Source organism: Mixophyes fleayi, chromosome 9 (assembly GCF_038048845.1).
Source record: "Mixophyes fleayi isolate aMixFle1 chromosome 9, aMixFle1.hap1, whole genome shotgun sequence".
In the NCBI taxonomy this organism is placed as follows: domain Eukaryota; kingdom Metazoa; phylum Chordata; class Amphibia; order Anura; family Limnodynastidae; genus Mixophyes; species Mixophyes fleayi.
The window spans coordinates 125,734,807-125,750,280 of record NC_134410.1 but is presented as its reverse complement, the minus strand read 5'-3'; the positions used below and the strand labels follow the sequence as shown (position 1 = coordinate 125,750,280).

The 15,474-nt window shown below is 49.2% G+C and overlaps 1 protein-coding gene across 1 annotated transcript in view; it reads left to right on the top strand.

The window, feature by feature from the left end:
• Window positions 1–4,749, top strand: part of PLXNA3 (plexin A3) — a 73,178-nt gene extending 68,429 nt beyond the window's left edge. The window contains exons 23-32 of the mRNA XM_075185627.1: window positions 285–351; window positions 618–764; window positions 900–1,059; window positions 1,293–1,396; window positions 1,496–1,592; window positions 1,794–1,984; window positions 2,088–2,257; window positions 2,357–2,569; window positions 2,823–2,973; window positions 3,150–4,749. Of these exons, the coding sequence (XP_075041728.1) occupies window positions 285–351; window positions 618–764; window positions 900–1,059; window positions 1,293–1,396; window positions 1,496–1,592; window positions 1,794–1,984; window positions 2,088–2,257; window positions 2,357–2,569; window positions 2,823–2,973; window positions 3,150–3,245 (1,396 nt within the window). The 3' untranslated portion in view covers window positions 3,246–4,749. The remainder of the gene's footprint in view (window positions 1–284; window positions 352–617; window positions 765–899; window positions 1,060–1,292; window positions 1,397–1,495; window positions 1,593–1,793; window positions 1,985–2,087; window positions 2,258–2,356; window positions 2,570–2,822; window positions 2,974–3,149) is intronic.
• The last annotated feature ends 10,725 nt before the right edge of the window (window positions 4,750–15,474 follow it).

The window sequence follows — 15,474 nt, the reverse complement described above, 5'->3', positions numbered from 1 at the left end:
ACAAGGACCTGAAAACTTAGAATGTTCTGATATAGTTATTAGCACCTTCAGTGCACAGGTGCATTGACCAGACAAATGAATGGAGAACCATCAGTGGTCTTTCTAGTCAATGATTGGTCCTAATGACAGGCGTAGACTTATGTCAATGTTCTCTTCTAAAAATTCAACCAAACACCCAGGAAAATGTTCACGTTGTATCATACATTACATTTCTTTGGATGTCTACCTCCATGAACGTATAGAAGTAGGTGGATGTGATAGCTATGTCCGTCTTGTCTCCACAGGACGGAGTCTGTAGCGGAGAAGATGTTGACAAACTGGTTCACTTTTCTACTGTATAAATTCCTGAAGGTGAGTTCTATGGAAAATGTGGGCCCACACCTTGGTCCTCTCCTTGTTGACTACTGTGGATATTGCCAAATATTCTTTTAGTAGTTATATTTCCGGCTCCATGGTTGTACCCTGCACTGTTACACTTGCCCGTTGGTGACTTTGAGGTCCTCATCACCACTGTAGCAGCAGCAAACCCAACACGATATTATGAGCTGTATCCTGCGCTACAACGCACGGTATTGTCTACAAAGTCATAGTAACAGGGAATGTTGTCCTCCTCCTAGGAATGTGCCGGAGAGCCGCTCTTCATGCTATTTTGTGCCATCAAGCAACAGATGGAGAAGGGCCCCATTGATGCCATCACCGGAGAGGCTCGGTACTCACTAAGCGAGGACAAACTCATCCGGCAGCAGATTGACTACAAAGTTCTGGTTAGTCTACTCCACAGTCCCCTTTGGCCAATTACAATACATCTAATGGTCTCCACTCTTCTACTTTCCACCCTACCTGATACTGTTGTTTCCTATATCTCGCATTGTCCACAAGAGTCTGATGTTTTTTCATAGACCCTGAGTTGCATTTGTCCGGACAGTGAGAACGGTACAGAAATCCCGGTTAAAGTCATTAATTGTGATACAGTGACCCAGACCAAGGATAAGCTGCTTGATGCCGTCTACAAGGGAATTCCCTACACCCAGAGGCCCAAGGCTGAAGACATGGACCTAGGTGAGGACAACATAGACTCGGGGGCTTAGTTTAGAGTTCTGGGGTGAGACAGTCTCTCCGGGAACAGAATGGTTGTTGACCTATTGGTGAATTCAGAAACTGGAGGAAGGCTCGTGATATCGGAGCAAGTTGGTAGAGAAGCCACCAGAAAAATAATCTGGCAGAGATTGAGTGTGGTTCGCAAAGTCATGGGTCTCTTGCAACGTTGCTTTATCTTTCCGATATCTTTGCAGAGTGGCGTCAAGGACGTATCACCCGCATTGTCCTTCAGGATGAGGACGTCACCACCAAAATCGAATGTGACTGGAAGAGACTGAACACACTTGCACATTACCAGGTGGGCACATCTTAGTCCTTGTTCATTTATCCTTATTTCTACCCTTCCCGTTCGACATCTGATTCACAATTACAAGCTGTACCTCATCCCTCACTATAGGTTACAGATGGCTCCACTGTGGCTCTGATTCCCAAGCAGGTGTCCGCTTACAACATCACCAACTCCTTCACGTTCACGCGCTCCCTCAGTCGGTACGGTAAGTAACAATGAACTATTGTTCTAGGCATCAGTGATTCAAAGACTCGCCTTACAGGTGATCACACTCTCGGTATACTTATAGCATCTTAAACACCAGTGGTTATCATGTGAACGCCTTGTCTCTTGGGTCACTAGACACATCGGGTCTTGTTCTCGATCTGCACACCATTGACCGGCTTCTCATTCTCCCTTTCACTAGAGAGCCTTCTCCGCACATCCAGTAGCCCTGACAGCCTGCGCTCACGAGCCCCAATGATCACCCCCGACCAGGAGACTGGCACCAAACTGTGGCATCTGGTGAAGAATCATGACCATACCGACCATAAGGAGGGCGACCGTGGCAGCAAAATGGTGTCGGAGATCTACCTAACCAGGTTATTGGCCACCAAGGTGAGGGCAACATTAGCCGTGGCAGCAAGGGATCAAAAAGTAGAGTTGTATACGTTACCTGGAATAGGAAACTGATGTATCTGTGCTTTGTTGCCACCTATAGGGAACCTTGCAGAAGTTTGTGGACGACCTGTTTGAGACGGTGTTCAGCACAGCGCATCGAGGCAGTGCCCTCCCCTTGGCCATCAAATACATGTTTGACTTTTTAGACGAGCAGGCCGACCGAAGGCAAATAACAGACCCCGATGTCCGGCACACGTGGAAAAGCAACTGGTAAAGAGAATGTAGAGTTACACCTTTGAGTGCAAAAAATACTTAAGGTTTTAGTCCTCCCTTAAATATTGACGTCATGTCTCCTTGTCCCGTTCTCAGCTTGCCGCTGCGTTTCTGGGTGAATGTAATAAAGAACCCTCAGTTCGTCTTTGACATCCACAAGAACAGCATCACCGACGCCTGCTTGTCTGTGGTGGCCCAGACCTTCATGGACTCTTGTTCCACCTCTGAACATCGGCTTGGAAAGGACTCTCCAAGCAACAAACTTCTTTATGCCAAGGACATCCCCAACTACAAGACTTGGGTGGAGCGGTGAGTCTTGGGGCAAGTTAGTCCATACAAAGAGTGTTTGGGGAGAATCCTACACCCGCCACCTAACAAGAGTCCTCACCCAAGTACACTGTGGAACCTTCTCCTTGTAGCTGATAAAAAGTTGGGTCACAATACAACCCCATCAGCCAGTCTTCCTGGGCTGTGCAGGTTTTAGAAGGATGTGCAGCTAAGTACTAAAGGCTTCTTGCATTATTAGGACATTTTCTCTAACCAGGTTCACTTTCCTCTACAGATATTATCGTGATATCAACAAGATGGCTGCTATCAGTGACCAGGACATGGATGCCTACCTGGTGGAACAGTCCCGTTTGCATGCGAATGAGTTCAACTCGCTCAGTGCTCTCAGCGAGCTCTTCTTCTACGTGAACAAGTACCGGGAGGAGGTGAGAGGCCGGAAAGGGTTGGGGTATTAACCAGTATAGGCTTAGAGAAATTCTGGCCCGTCCCTCTCCGTCTATTACACTCTCCGGTCTTGCTCTGGAGCCAGTTTACGTTTAGTAAAAATTGGCAAATGTCGCCTGTAATCTTTCGCCTCTGAAATAACACTTTTCTCTTCTAGATCCTCACCGCCTTGGACCGCGATTCCTATTGCCGGAAACACAAGTTGCGGCAGAAGTTGGAGCAAGTTATCAACATGGTTTCCAGTAATAGCTGAACCATGCGACCCCCCTCTCTGTCCTTTATATCCCCTCAACCTTAACTTCCCAGGACCCCAAGATGAGCCAGAAACTCAATAGGTAGGGGCCCAGCTTGGAGGCCGACATTACCACAAAGTGACTAGGAGGGGTGACGGGCAATGTGCAAAGCTATGGCCACTGCCGTAGACACTCCACAGAGCCATCGATGGGACCTGTGTGGACCAGCGCCTGAATCCTTTACCCGGGGTTAGCAGCAGATCTTCACCAGCCATGGCACCCCCATGGTATGCCCACTCCTCACTCTTCTGTGTCCGTGTGACAAGGTGCCCATGTTCCAGTGCCTTGTGCTTGGGAGAGCAGAGCAGTGACGTCACACCGTTGTAATAATTCCTGTTGACCACTGGATGGGGTCGGTGTGCGCACCATCCATTCTCTGCAAAAACTCCTTGAAGGGGACAGAGTCCTCACCTACCACCTCTCTTGTTCCCTAGACTGCCAGGACTGCCTAGCCAATCAGGAGCTTGCACACAGTAAGGACGTCCATATTTGGTACCGTGAAGCCATATGACTCGAGAGGGACACCTGCCCCGCCCCCCATGTTTGTTATCCACTAATAATCTCAGTGCACTATTGTACCCAGAATCCCTTGCTGCTCCTCTTACGTGTTTTCAGTGCAACCCCAGACTTTGTGGACAGCAGGTGCAGCTATTACATATCTGTGACGTGAAATGAGGGGATCCCGTGATTAGGTTTTATAGGTAGCAGGGACCCTTTTATGTTAATGAGATTTTGTGCCATGCGATATCAGTGCTATTTTTGTTGCAGAAGGTGGATGTGAGCGGGCGTAGCAGTTTACACACATCTCACACCCCCCTCCCCCTCCCTATTTGCCCCATGCTCCCTGTAATTCATGTCCTGTGGAAAGACGAAGGTCGGGAAGCGCATTGCGCAGTGTCACCGACACCCGCCAGATGAGTTCATGCGCCCTGATTTACCGCTGTGCTCCACGTTACGGAGGAGCATACACTGGCCCGGGATGTGTACAGCTGTGTGTATCAGGGCTCACTGGTTAATCCGTGGGTTAAGCGTTCATTCCAGGCTCTGGTATCTAGATCTTGGTTTTTATATTTAATTTTATTTATTTAACTTATTCCTTGTTTTATCCTCCGCTGCAGATTGTGGAAAGTGTTTTATATAGATCCCGTCCTAGCCGGAGAGGTGCGAGGTGCGAGGCGTGTGTGTGTCGTGTGTTTGTTGGTCTTTAGTTGTTTGTAGAAATTAAACTTCCTTTCTTGGTTAACTGTTCTGGGTCACACCTAAGACTATTAGGATGACCCGGCTAACAGCCCTTTTACCCCAGTGTCACCCCCCCACCACTCTAACCCACCTGCGGTGTAAATTGTCTCTGACCTGAGTCCTACAAGATTATTGTGTGAGGTGTTACATGGTAGAGTGCTCTCACTGTTTGCAGTGTGTTAATGTGACCTGCTCCAGATAACACCCAAACACTGGGAGGGGTGGGGGGGGGGGGTGCGGGGAGAGGGGTCCGTGGGGATTGTCTCTGCCAGCGACCATCATGTGTGACAGCCCAAAACAAGTATAGCTCTGCTGGGGGCACAAACCAAAGCATATACTACAAAGCAATAACTGCAAGCTGGCGTCACTTCTATTGGGTACCCATAAAAAAAAGCAGACCCCCCCGCCCCCCCCCCCCCCATTCCGGGTAACGGTTCACCCCTCCATTGCCCCTTTCTGTTCTATGCGCTATCTGCCGTATGCTTATTCCTGTTTCTTTCCTTCCATTGCTGCTTAGGAGACTGATCCAAATGTCACTTGTGTGGAATCCTTATTATTCCTGTGTTGGGTGTGTCCCCGGGCCCTCCTGTGTCTGTACCTGCCCTCCCTGGTCCGAGTACCCTACCAGCGCCGCTCCTTCCTGTGTCTGCACCCGCTTGCCCTCCCTCCCTGGTCTGAGTACCCAACCACCGCCTCCCCTTCCTATGCTAGTACCCGGCTGCCTCATGACCTCCACAGGCCGTGTACCCGCCTGCCCAGCCCCCTCCTTCTCCTTGCGCCTTGTACCCGCCTGCCCAGCCCCCCCCCCTCCTCCTCCTTGGGCCGTGTACCCACCTGCCCATCCTCCCTCCTCCTCCTTGGGCCGTGTACCCGCCTGCCCATCCTCCCTCCTCCTCCTTGGGCCGTGTACCCGCCTGCCCATCCCCCCTCCTCCTCCTTGGGCCGTGTACCCGCCTGCCCATCCCCCCTCCTCCTCCTTGGGCCGTGTACCCGGCCTGCCCATCCCACCTCCTCCTCCTTGGGCCGTGTACCCGGCCTGCCCATCCCACCTCCTCCTCCTTGGGCCGTGTACCCGGCCTGCCCATCCCACCTCCTCCTCCTTGGGCCGTGTACCCGGCCTGCCCATCCCACCTCCTCCTCCTTGGGCCGTGTACCCGGCCTGCCCATCCCACCTCCTCCTCCTTGGGCCGTGTACCCACCTGCCCTCCCTCCCCGTGCTGGGTTTCTGACTGCCAATGTTCTTTGTTGCCAAACTGGAAACATTCCATAGTAGTGTGTCTGTGTGTAAGTGTGTGTGTGTGTCTGTGTGTGCACCTATCTGACAATACCTCACACATGCAGGATTCCCACAGTGTGACAGTGTGTAAATATGGAGAAACATATATATATATATTTTGTAAATCTGTGCCACTGTCCTGTATCCCCCTCATCCTACATATAACCCCTTCACTACCAGTTCCATTTCTGCTGGAAGGAATGGTGACCTGTTGAGATGTGCTCTTGTCCAGCATCCAAGGGGTTAAAATCTCCACCACGAATGAAGGGATTTAGGTGCCTTAGTAACATACTCCACCCCATAGGATCTTCTACAGAGGTGACACCATGACACGTGCAGGGTCCACAGTATTTATCAGCACTTTATGTCTACGGTGGCGGCGGATCCGATACTGTGAGCATGGCGTTTTTATTTCATGATGTTCTTTTGCAAAATAAATGATTTCAAATGCAAAAGCTGTCTGTGGTTGTGTAATAACAGATCTATAGTACATGGGGAATGGGGGCAAGAGACCAGCGCTCGCACACTAAACCAGAAGAGACTGGGTTAAAAGCCTGCACCAAGAAACTGGGTAAGGAAATGTAAATGGTGCTTACATCTTAAAGGGGCACCACGCTTCAGAGAGATCGGTTGTTAGAAGCACAGTGCACTTGTTAATGCTCCCCTGGACCAATGAGGCGAGAGGATCAGGTGACCCGTTCCCTTTAAATAAAACACAGGTCTCCGTTGACTTAATATCTTGTAACATTCTTGGACCTGCATCAGCCGTGTAAAACTTACAAACATAACAATCTTGAAAAGTCTTCTATAAAACAGACACAATGAGGATCTTTCTTCAAATATGCTACTAAAATATGGTCTTTGAGTGAGGAAAAAAAGTAAATGTTTTTACAATAAAACCGGTGCACCTCAAACATATATGATCTCATTCACAGGTGGTGGTGCAATCCTCTGGTCATGAAGTGGTTAATAATTGCTCTGTCTGTCTTTCCCCTGCAGTTCCTCAGCTAAGTAGGGCGACCGTCCCTCTGGATGCAATTATCGGAGTGTTGCTGGTAATTTTTATATTCTTGTGCACTGAATACTTTTACATTGATGCAACATTTATATGGACTTGGAACGGTACATTTGCAATCTTGATCTGTTTCATGTATTAAAGGCGGACTAATTTAAGTGTGTAGTGACGTATGTGATATCCAGAGCTGCCATCTGACTTGTCTTTGACCTGTATTTCATTTGTATTTTTGAAACTAAAAAGCAACATGTGTAAATATTAAACTACATACAATCTGTATTTTTCAGGTGTGTGGGTAATGCAAAGTAACTGCACAGTTTAAATTGGTTTTACACAGTAACCATCCCCCCTCCCACACACTTGGGGTCCCCTTCTTTTTAAAATGAAAAATGATTGCACCCATGTGACAGGAAGTTTGCCTGAGCCACAAATTACACTATACTTCCATCTAAGGCTGGTTACACACTACTGTGGTTTCAGCAGATTATCGGGCCAATAAACGACAGATTGGTTTGATATCACAGTACTGTGCATCCTGCAGCGAGGAACCGTTATCATTCCAAAGCACACAATATCGTTGAACGAGACTGTCAAACTCAACTGAAAATCTTGTTCAACCATGGAACAATGTCGTTCCCATTCTGCAGTGTGTATGCACTCTGCAGAATTGGAACGAACATTTAGCAGCAGTTGTGCAGCAAAAGTAACTTACCTTGGGGGGGAGTACATGTTTGCTGGGTGTGCAAATAGAATTATGTGGTCTGGGAGAGAAAGGATCAAGCCCACTGTACACAGCAACCACCCCAGGGTTCCCCATGCAATATTTCTACATATAGCGTTATCCTGTTCTAAATATAGGTAATGAGGGTCTGTATCCCAATCATAATTTCGATTTAACAAGGTAAGCTTCTGATTAACTGTATCTAGAAGTACTTGAGGGCATATGATTTTGTTCATTGATGCCAATGTTCAAAACATGGATAGGATCTTTAACACAACACTATATATAGCTAGCATACCCTGTTTAATCGCACAGTCTGCTCATGCGTTAATAGAGATGGGGGGGTGCTGAACGACTACACTGCTCTTGGACCAGATTAAGAGTACAGACCTGAAGGTAAACGGTGTATAATGTGTACTCATGAATGGGCTCGCTGATTGGGACTTTTTTTTTTTTTGGTAAATTTGCTAATAGTTTGACTTGTCCTGTAGTGTGTACCAAGTCTTGGCTAAGACAAAATGTTTATAAGAACCATTTTCCATGGACCCTGTTGGCTGGGAGGCATCAGGAAAATGAAGTTAAACCTCCTGGGTGGTAGAAAAAAAAGTTTGACGTGTGGAGGGCCGAACCCGATGATAATTCCTAGGCTGTTCACTTTAAAACATTTATTTTCCCCTCTGTTGTTCTTTAGAGTGAATATTAAACAACAATGATTATATACCATTTATATGAAAGGTGTTTACTTAGATTTTACAAAGGTGCTGTGTAAGTTTGCTGCCAGGTCCTACGTTCACTAGAGCGCCATTATTTTTGTGTTTGTCTAGAAACGCTCCTGTCAGCCTTTCATAATGATTCAGTGTTTTGTTCAACACTCTCGCGCCATTTGTTGCTCCGTAAATAGGGCATCGACACGTCTCTGAGACCGTGCAGGTAAGTGGGCGTGGGATGTAATGGCCGACTTTCTAAAACCAGCATTATATCTATTCTGTACAGGCATTTTCAAATCCATTCCACTGTGTATATTACGTTGTATTGTAAGGCGTATTATTTAGCTCTGTATAAGCCAAACAAACGTTTGTTAATGTTTCTAATCGTGTCTCTGCCCAGTGACGTTGATCCACAGTTCTATAAGTGCATAACTTAAACCGCTTGAAATGGTTTAACAAGGACACGTAATATTTGTCATAAGAAGGACGACTTCTTGCATTCAGAGATAATTGCACACACCTCGGCAAAACGGCATATTCACATTACTGTAAAATTCACGTTATTATATATCACTGATGCCAACAAATGGTTTCCAGAGATCGTCTCCTACTGCTAGTCACATATACATTACATCCCCTATGAATACTGTTATAATACTGCGGTATTTTTTTTTTAACATTTCACAGAAATTATTCTAAAATCCGTTCACACGTGGAATATGAACTGACTAAAATTACCTTTAGCACACAGAACAAAATAAGGACCCACTTTATCCCAGATAAATTTTTCTTGTTATCCTGGTCTGGGGCGTGGATGGTGGCACCCCTACATGGTCTGGTGTGTGGATGGTGGAGCCCCTACATACATGGACTGGTGTGTGGATGGTGGAGCCCCTACATACATGGTCTGGTGTGTGGATGGTGGAGCCCCTACATGGTCTGGTGTGTGGATGGTGGCACCCCTACATGGTCTGGTGTGTGGATGGTGGAGCCCCTACATACATGGTCTGGTGTGTGGATGGTGGAGCCCCTACATGGTCTGGTGTGTGGATGGTGGAGCCCCTACATGGTCTGGTGTGTGGATGGTGGAGCCCCTACATACATGGTCTGGTGTGTGGATGGTGGAGCCCCTACATGGTCTGGTGTGTGGATGGTGGCACCCCTACATGGTCTGGTGTGTGGATGGTGGAGCCCCTACATACATGGTCTGGTGTGTGGATGGTGGAGCCCCTACATGGTCTGGTGTGTGGATGGTGGAGCCCCTACATACATGGTCTGGTGTGTGGATGGTGGAGCCCCTACATGGTCTGGTGTGTGGATGGCGGAGCCCCTACATGGTCTTGTGTGTGGATGGTGGAGCCCCTACATGGTCTGGTGTGTGGATGGTGGAGCCCCTACATACATGGACTGGTGTGTGGATGGTGGAGCCCCTACATACATGGTCTGGTGTGTGGATGGTGGAGCCCCTACATACATGGTCTGGTGTGTGGATGGCGGAGCCCCTACATGGTCTGGTGTGTGGATGGCGGAGCCCCTACATGGTCTGGTGTGTGGATGGCGGAGCCCCTACATGGTCTGGTGTGTGGATGGTTGGTGGCACCCCTACATGGTCTGGTGTGTGGATGGCGGAGCGCCTACATGGTCTGGTGTGTGGATGGCGGAGCGCCTACATGGTCTGGTGTGTGGATGGCGGAGCCCCTACATGGTCTGGTGTGTGGATGGCGGAGCCCCTACATGGTCTGGTGTGTGGATGGCGGAGCCCCTACATGGTCTGGTGTGTGGATGGCGGAGCCCCTACATGGTCTGGTGTGTGGATGGCGGAGCCCCTACATGGTCTGGTGTGTGGATGGTTGGTGGCACCCCTACATGGTCTGGTGTGTGGATGGCGGAGCGCCTACATGGTCTGGTGTGTGGATGGCGGAGCGCCTACATGGTCTGGTGTGTGGATGGCGGAGCGCCTACATGGTCTGGTGTGTGGATGGCGGAGCGCCTACATGGACGTTCTGGTTATAATCTTCACTTGTTCGTAGCTCAGAAGTTAGAGATGTCTTTGTTTCATTGGGACGGTCCCTAGAAATTTGGGACAGTTGATAAATATGCTGCAGACCCTCAAAGCACTGAAATTATTACTACACAGATTGAACAATGAGGCAGACCGTTGTGATGGTTAATGTGTAAATAAATAGTGTGTTGTTCACTGTGTGTATTAAATGGTCTCCATGTAGAAGTTATCACCGTCCACCAGAGGCAGCGTGATGTTTCTCAGGGACCTTACAGGTAGCACATCGTGGAACAAACATTACATTAGAGAGAGGAATTAGACCGTGTTATTGGGATCACAGCATCACACAGAACATATTTGTGGAGTGATAGTCATACTGTTGACCCCTCCCCATCCAATTACATACTAACCTGCTACATAGACTGTGTGACTGCGCTGTGACATCATCCAATCACACACTAACCTGCTACATAGACTGTGATCTCACTGCGCTGACATCACCATCCAATCACACACTAACCTGCTACATAGACTGTGTGATCTCACTGCGCTGACATCACCATCCAATCACACACTAACCTGCTACATAGACTGTATGACTGCGCTGTGACATCACCATCCAATCACACACTAACCTGCTACATAGACTGTGTGACTGCGCTCACTGTGTGACATCATCATCCAATCACACACTAACCTGCTACATAGACCGTGTGATCTCAGTGCGCTGACATCACCATCCAATCACACACTAACCTGCTGCTATTATTATTATTATTATTATTATTATTATTATTATTAATTTTTATTTATAGGGCGCCACAAAGTATCCGTAGCGCCGTACAAGGACAAACAATGGCACAGTACAAGGTGAAACAGCACAGTACAAGTAACAGTAAGCACTATAACTTTGGAGGCTTAGGCACAGCATGAAAGGGAGGGAGGGGAAAAGTGAGTACAGGCAGGTAACTATGGCCCAAGAGGGTGGGCACGGATGGCAGGTTGAGAGTCACCGAGGGGAGCGGAGAGAAGCGAGAGGAGACAGAGGGCAGAGGGACTGAGAGGAGGTGAGCTGAGTAGCTGGAGAGCGCAGTTAAAAGTGATGGAAACAGGAGGTAGGAGAGCCCTGCTCAAAGGAGCGAACAATCTAAAGGGAGGGGAAGACAGACAGACACATGGATGAGACGGAGAGACGGGAGAAACGGAGACGGAGTCGAGGAAGGGGGAGAAGGATGAGAAAGAGAGGAGGCCGACCAGTGGGAGTTTAGGCATGAGACTGGAAGGCTTTAAGGAAAAGGTGGGTTTTTAATGTTCGTTTGAAAGAGGACAGATTAGGGGAAGTTCTGATGGAGCGGGGGAGCTTGTTCCAATGGAGGGGAGCAGCGTGGGAGAAGTCTTGGATATGTGCGTGAGAGGAGGTAAACAGAGGGGAGGAGAGGTGACAATCGCAGAGGGCGGGAGGGAGTGTGAATAGAGATAAGGTTAGAGATGTAGGGAGCAGTGGAGTTGGCGAGGGCCTTGTAAGTCAGAGTAAGGAGCTAGAAAAGGATTCTGTAGGGGAAGGTGAGCCAGTGAAGGGCTTGGTAGAGTGGGGAGACAGAGTTGGAACGGCGAGAAAGGAAAATAAGCCTAGCAGCGGCGTTAAGTACAGATCTAAGGGGAGTGAGATGAGAGAGGGGAAGGTTGCAGTAGTCCAAGCGGGAGATAATCAGAGAGTGGACGAGAGATTTGGTGGCATCCTGGGAGAGGAAGGGCCGAATGCGGGCAGTGTTGCGAAGCTGGAAACGGCAAGATTTGGCGAGAGAGTGAATGTGAGGGGCAAAGGAGAGAGAGGAGTCGAGGATGACACCTAGGCAGCGGAGTTGGGGAACAGGGAAGAGTGGGTAGAGGAGATTTCAAGTCTGATGGCCGCGATTTTAGAGGAGAAAAAGGAGGTGAGGGAGACAGGAGAGTGTTAAAGGTAGCGAAGAGGCGGCGGGGGTTGGAGGACTGGGAGGAGATGAGGGATTTAAAGAAGGATTGCTTAGCGAGCAAGAGGGCAAAGCTGTAGGAGGAGAGGATAAACTTGAAGTGGAGGAAATCAGCCAGGGAGCAAGATTTTCTCCAGTGGCGTTCGGCAGTACGAGAGCAATTTTGGAGGAAGTGGGTAAGTTTGGAGTGCCAGGGTTGGGGATTGGAGCAGCGAAGGTGGATGGGCTGGGCAGGGGCGACCGCATCAAGGGCGGAGGAGAGGGTTTGGTTATAGAGGGAGGCCGCCTGATTAGGGCAGGACAGGGTGGAAAGGGGAGAGAGGAGAGTTTCGAGAGAAGAGGATAGAATAGCAGGGTCAAGGGTGTCGAGATCGTGCCTGGACCGGGTAGATTTGGGGGGAGGGGTGCAGGAGTAGAGTAGAGGAGAGAGAGAATGAGAGGAGATGGTGGTCCGAGAGTGGAAAGGGGAAGATAGAGAAGTCGGACAGACTGCAACGGTGGGAGAAGACAAGGTCAAGGGAGTGACCAAGGCAGTGGGTAAAAGAGGAGGTCCATTGGGAGAGGCCAAGGGAGGAAGAAAGGGCAAGGAGTTTGATGGAAGCAGGGTCGGTGGGGTTGTCAATACTACATAGACTCTGTGACTGCGCTGTGACATCACCATCCTATCACACACTAACCTGCTACATAGACTGTGTGACTGCGCTGTGACATCACCATCCAATCACACACTAACCTGCTACATAGACTGTGTGACTGCGCTCACTGTGTGACATCACCATCCAATCACACACTAACCTGCTACGTAGACTGTATGACTGTGCTGTGACATCACCATCCAATCACACACTAACCTGCTACGTAGACTGTGTGACTGCGCTGTGACATTACCACCCAATCACACACTAACCTGCTACATAGACTGTGTGACTGCGCTCACTGTGTGACATCACCATCCAATCACACACTAACCTGCTACATAGACTGTGTGACTGCGCTCACTGTGTGACATCACCATCCAATCACACACTAACCTGCTACATAGACTGTGTGACTGCGCTCACTGTGTGACATCACCATCCAATCACACACTAACCTGCTACATAGACTGTGTGACTGCGCTCACTGTGTGACATCACCATCCAATCACACACTAACCTGCTACATAGACTGTGTGACTGCGCTCACTGTGTGACATCACCATCCAACCACACACTAACCTGCTACATAGACTGTGTGACTGCGCTGTGACATCATCATCCAATTACATACTAACCTGCTACATAGACCGTGTGATCTCACTGCGCTCACTCAGTCAGAATCACAAGGAAGAGGATCCAGAAGGGGCCATCACTAGTCAGGGCCGCTCCCTGTGACCCCCATTCAGCAGAGTGCGTCTCGGACACATTTTCCATATTACACAATGCTGAAGACAATACACAGGGTGTCATTAAGTGGTCTGGACACAGACACAAACCTGCCACAGGGTCTGGTGGAAGAAGACGTTCTCCACACGGACAGTCTATAAATTCAGCAGATTCCTGAGTGCAGAAATGAGGCTGGATTATGTTATCTCAGAAACCAGACATTCCAGATATTAAGCATATTTGAGTAACTGTAACATCTCTGTCCTTCCACCATCCATCACAATCATCCCCAGCTGCACCGGCTGATTTACGCTCCTGTCTCTTGGAACATTGGTTAAAGTAGGAGGAAAAACTGTTAAATGGATTAGTGTCTGAGCTCACACTGTGACAGATATAACTGAGTGTTCCCAGGCATGTCCATCCACAGGTCTATACAGTCACTTGTTCATTACAGTGATGCTCTGCAGCCGCCTCTGGCTTCCTCCTTAAGGGCCCACGCTCCCTTTTGCATCTCTTGTGCAGAGCACTCTTAACGTTTGCCTGCAGTGGAGTCAGCCATTTTGTATGCGTGAGTGTGTCCAGGGAAGGTACCCGTCAAGAGGGCGAGAACAACAGAGAAGTGGAAGCTGGAGGAAGAACCGAAGAGAAGAAGAAAAGAAGATTGGGCTTGTCTGTGAAGGTAGGTCCAATTTCTCCTTTACGGCAGCAGGAGGCAGATGAGTCAATCAGGGCTCTGCTTTTTCTGTCCGCCAATCAGGAGCTGGGAAGGGGAGCCAATCACGGCTCCCCTCTGGTCGTTTGAATTGTTGGTGCCACGGCGAGGCAAGCAGGGCTTGCTGCGTCTTCACGCGGCAGCTGGGCGCTGCCATTTTTAGTTCGGTGGCGGTGCCCTGAAGAAAAGACGACGCCGCCAGCAAAACTGGCAGGGCTAGGAGCTACCCTGCTTCGAGAAGATGCCCATAGAATAGCGCGCTGAACCAGAGAAGAGGCGCTGCCTGGAGGGTTCTAGAAGACCCGAGGACGTTGGTAACAAGTATTCTGCGTGGAGCTGGTAAGTATAATTACTCCTTGTTACTCCTGCACTAGGACCATGGGCAAGTAGTGGGCACAAGCCCCGGTTCAGTTAGGGAGCAGGTAGGTTTACTGCGGGCACTAAGGCCCTTTAGTATAGGTGGACACAAGGCCCATTAGGTTACTAGGGCAGCAGGTCATGTAGGTGGGCAGCAGGCCCATGTAGTTAGGGGGACGCTAGGCCCTTGATGTAGTGGGACCTTTGTTTTGTTTTTTTGTGAGTGAGTAGAGTAATAGGCTGTTGAGAGTGGCATACAGGGCCCCTCAACTCAGCCCGGGAGGGTACCAAAAAGTCCTGAGTTACTAAAGCACAGGACTAGAGACCTGCGGTGTAGCTCGGTGCTGGTGGATTCTGGTGGCCCAGGGCAGCTAAGTAGCCAGATCGGTCTGTTCCCGGAACATTAAAAGGTGACCATTGGTGAGGTGGTCACTGGCTAGTAACACACCGAACTGTTCATGGTTTTGTTCATGTAAACCGTCTCTCTTTTAGTATCTTCTCTTGTAGGAACCATGGGCCGGCCCCAGTAGCCTCACCCTAGGATGTTCCTAGGGTGAGCAGACACGAGGTGCGGCTCTCGGATTGCTGTGTATAAATTTACAGCGTGTCTCGTAGTCCCTCAGGATCGGGTGAGTAACTGGGGTGTTTGGAGGGGGATGTGGGCTTTGGCGAACGGGGGCCTGACAACCCTTATCCCCTAAGGGGATTTTTGTCTTCTGGGGGAAAACGAGATCCTTTACCTTTAGGGAATGGTCCAAAGACCCAGCCCCCCAGCACTGGTTTTGCACTGCACTGAGATTTGGAGGATGACTAGGTCTATCAGTCA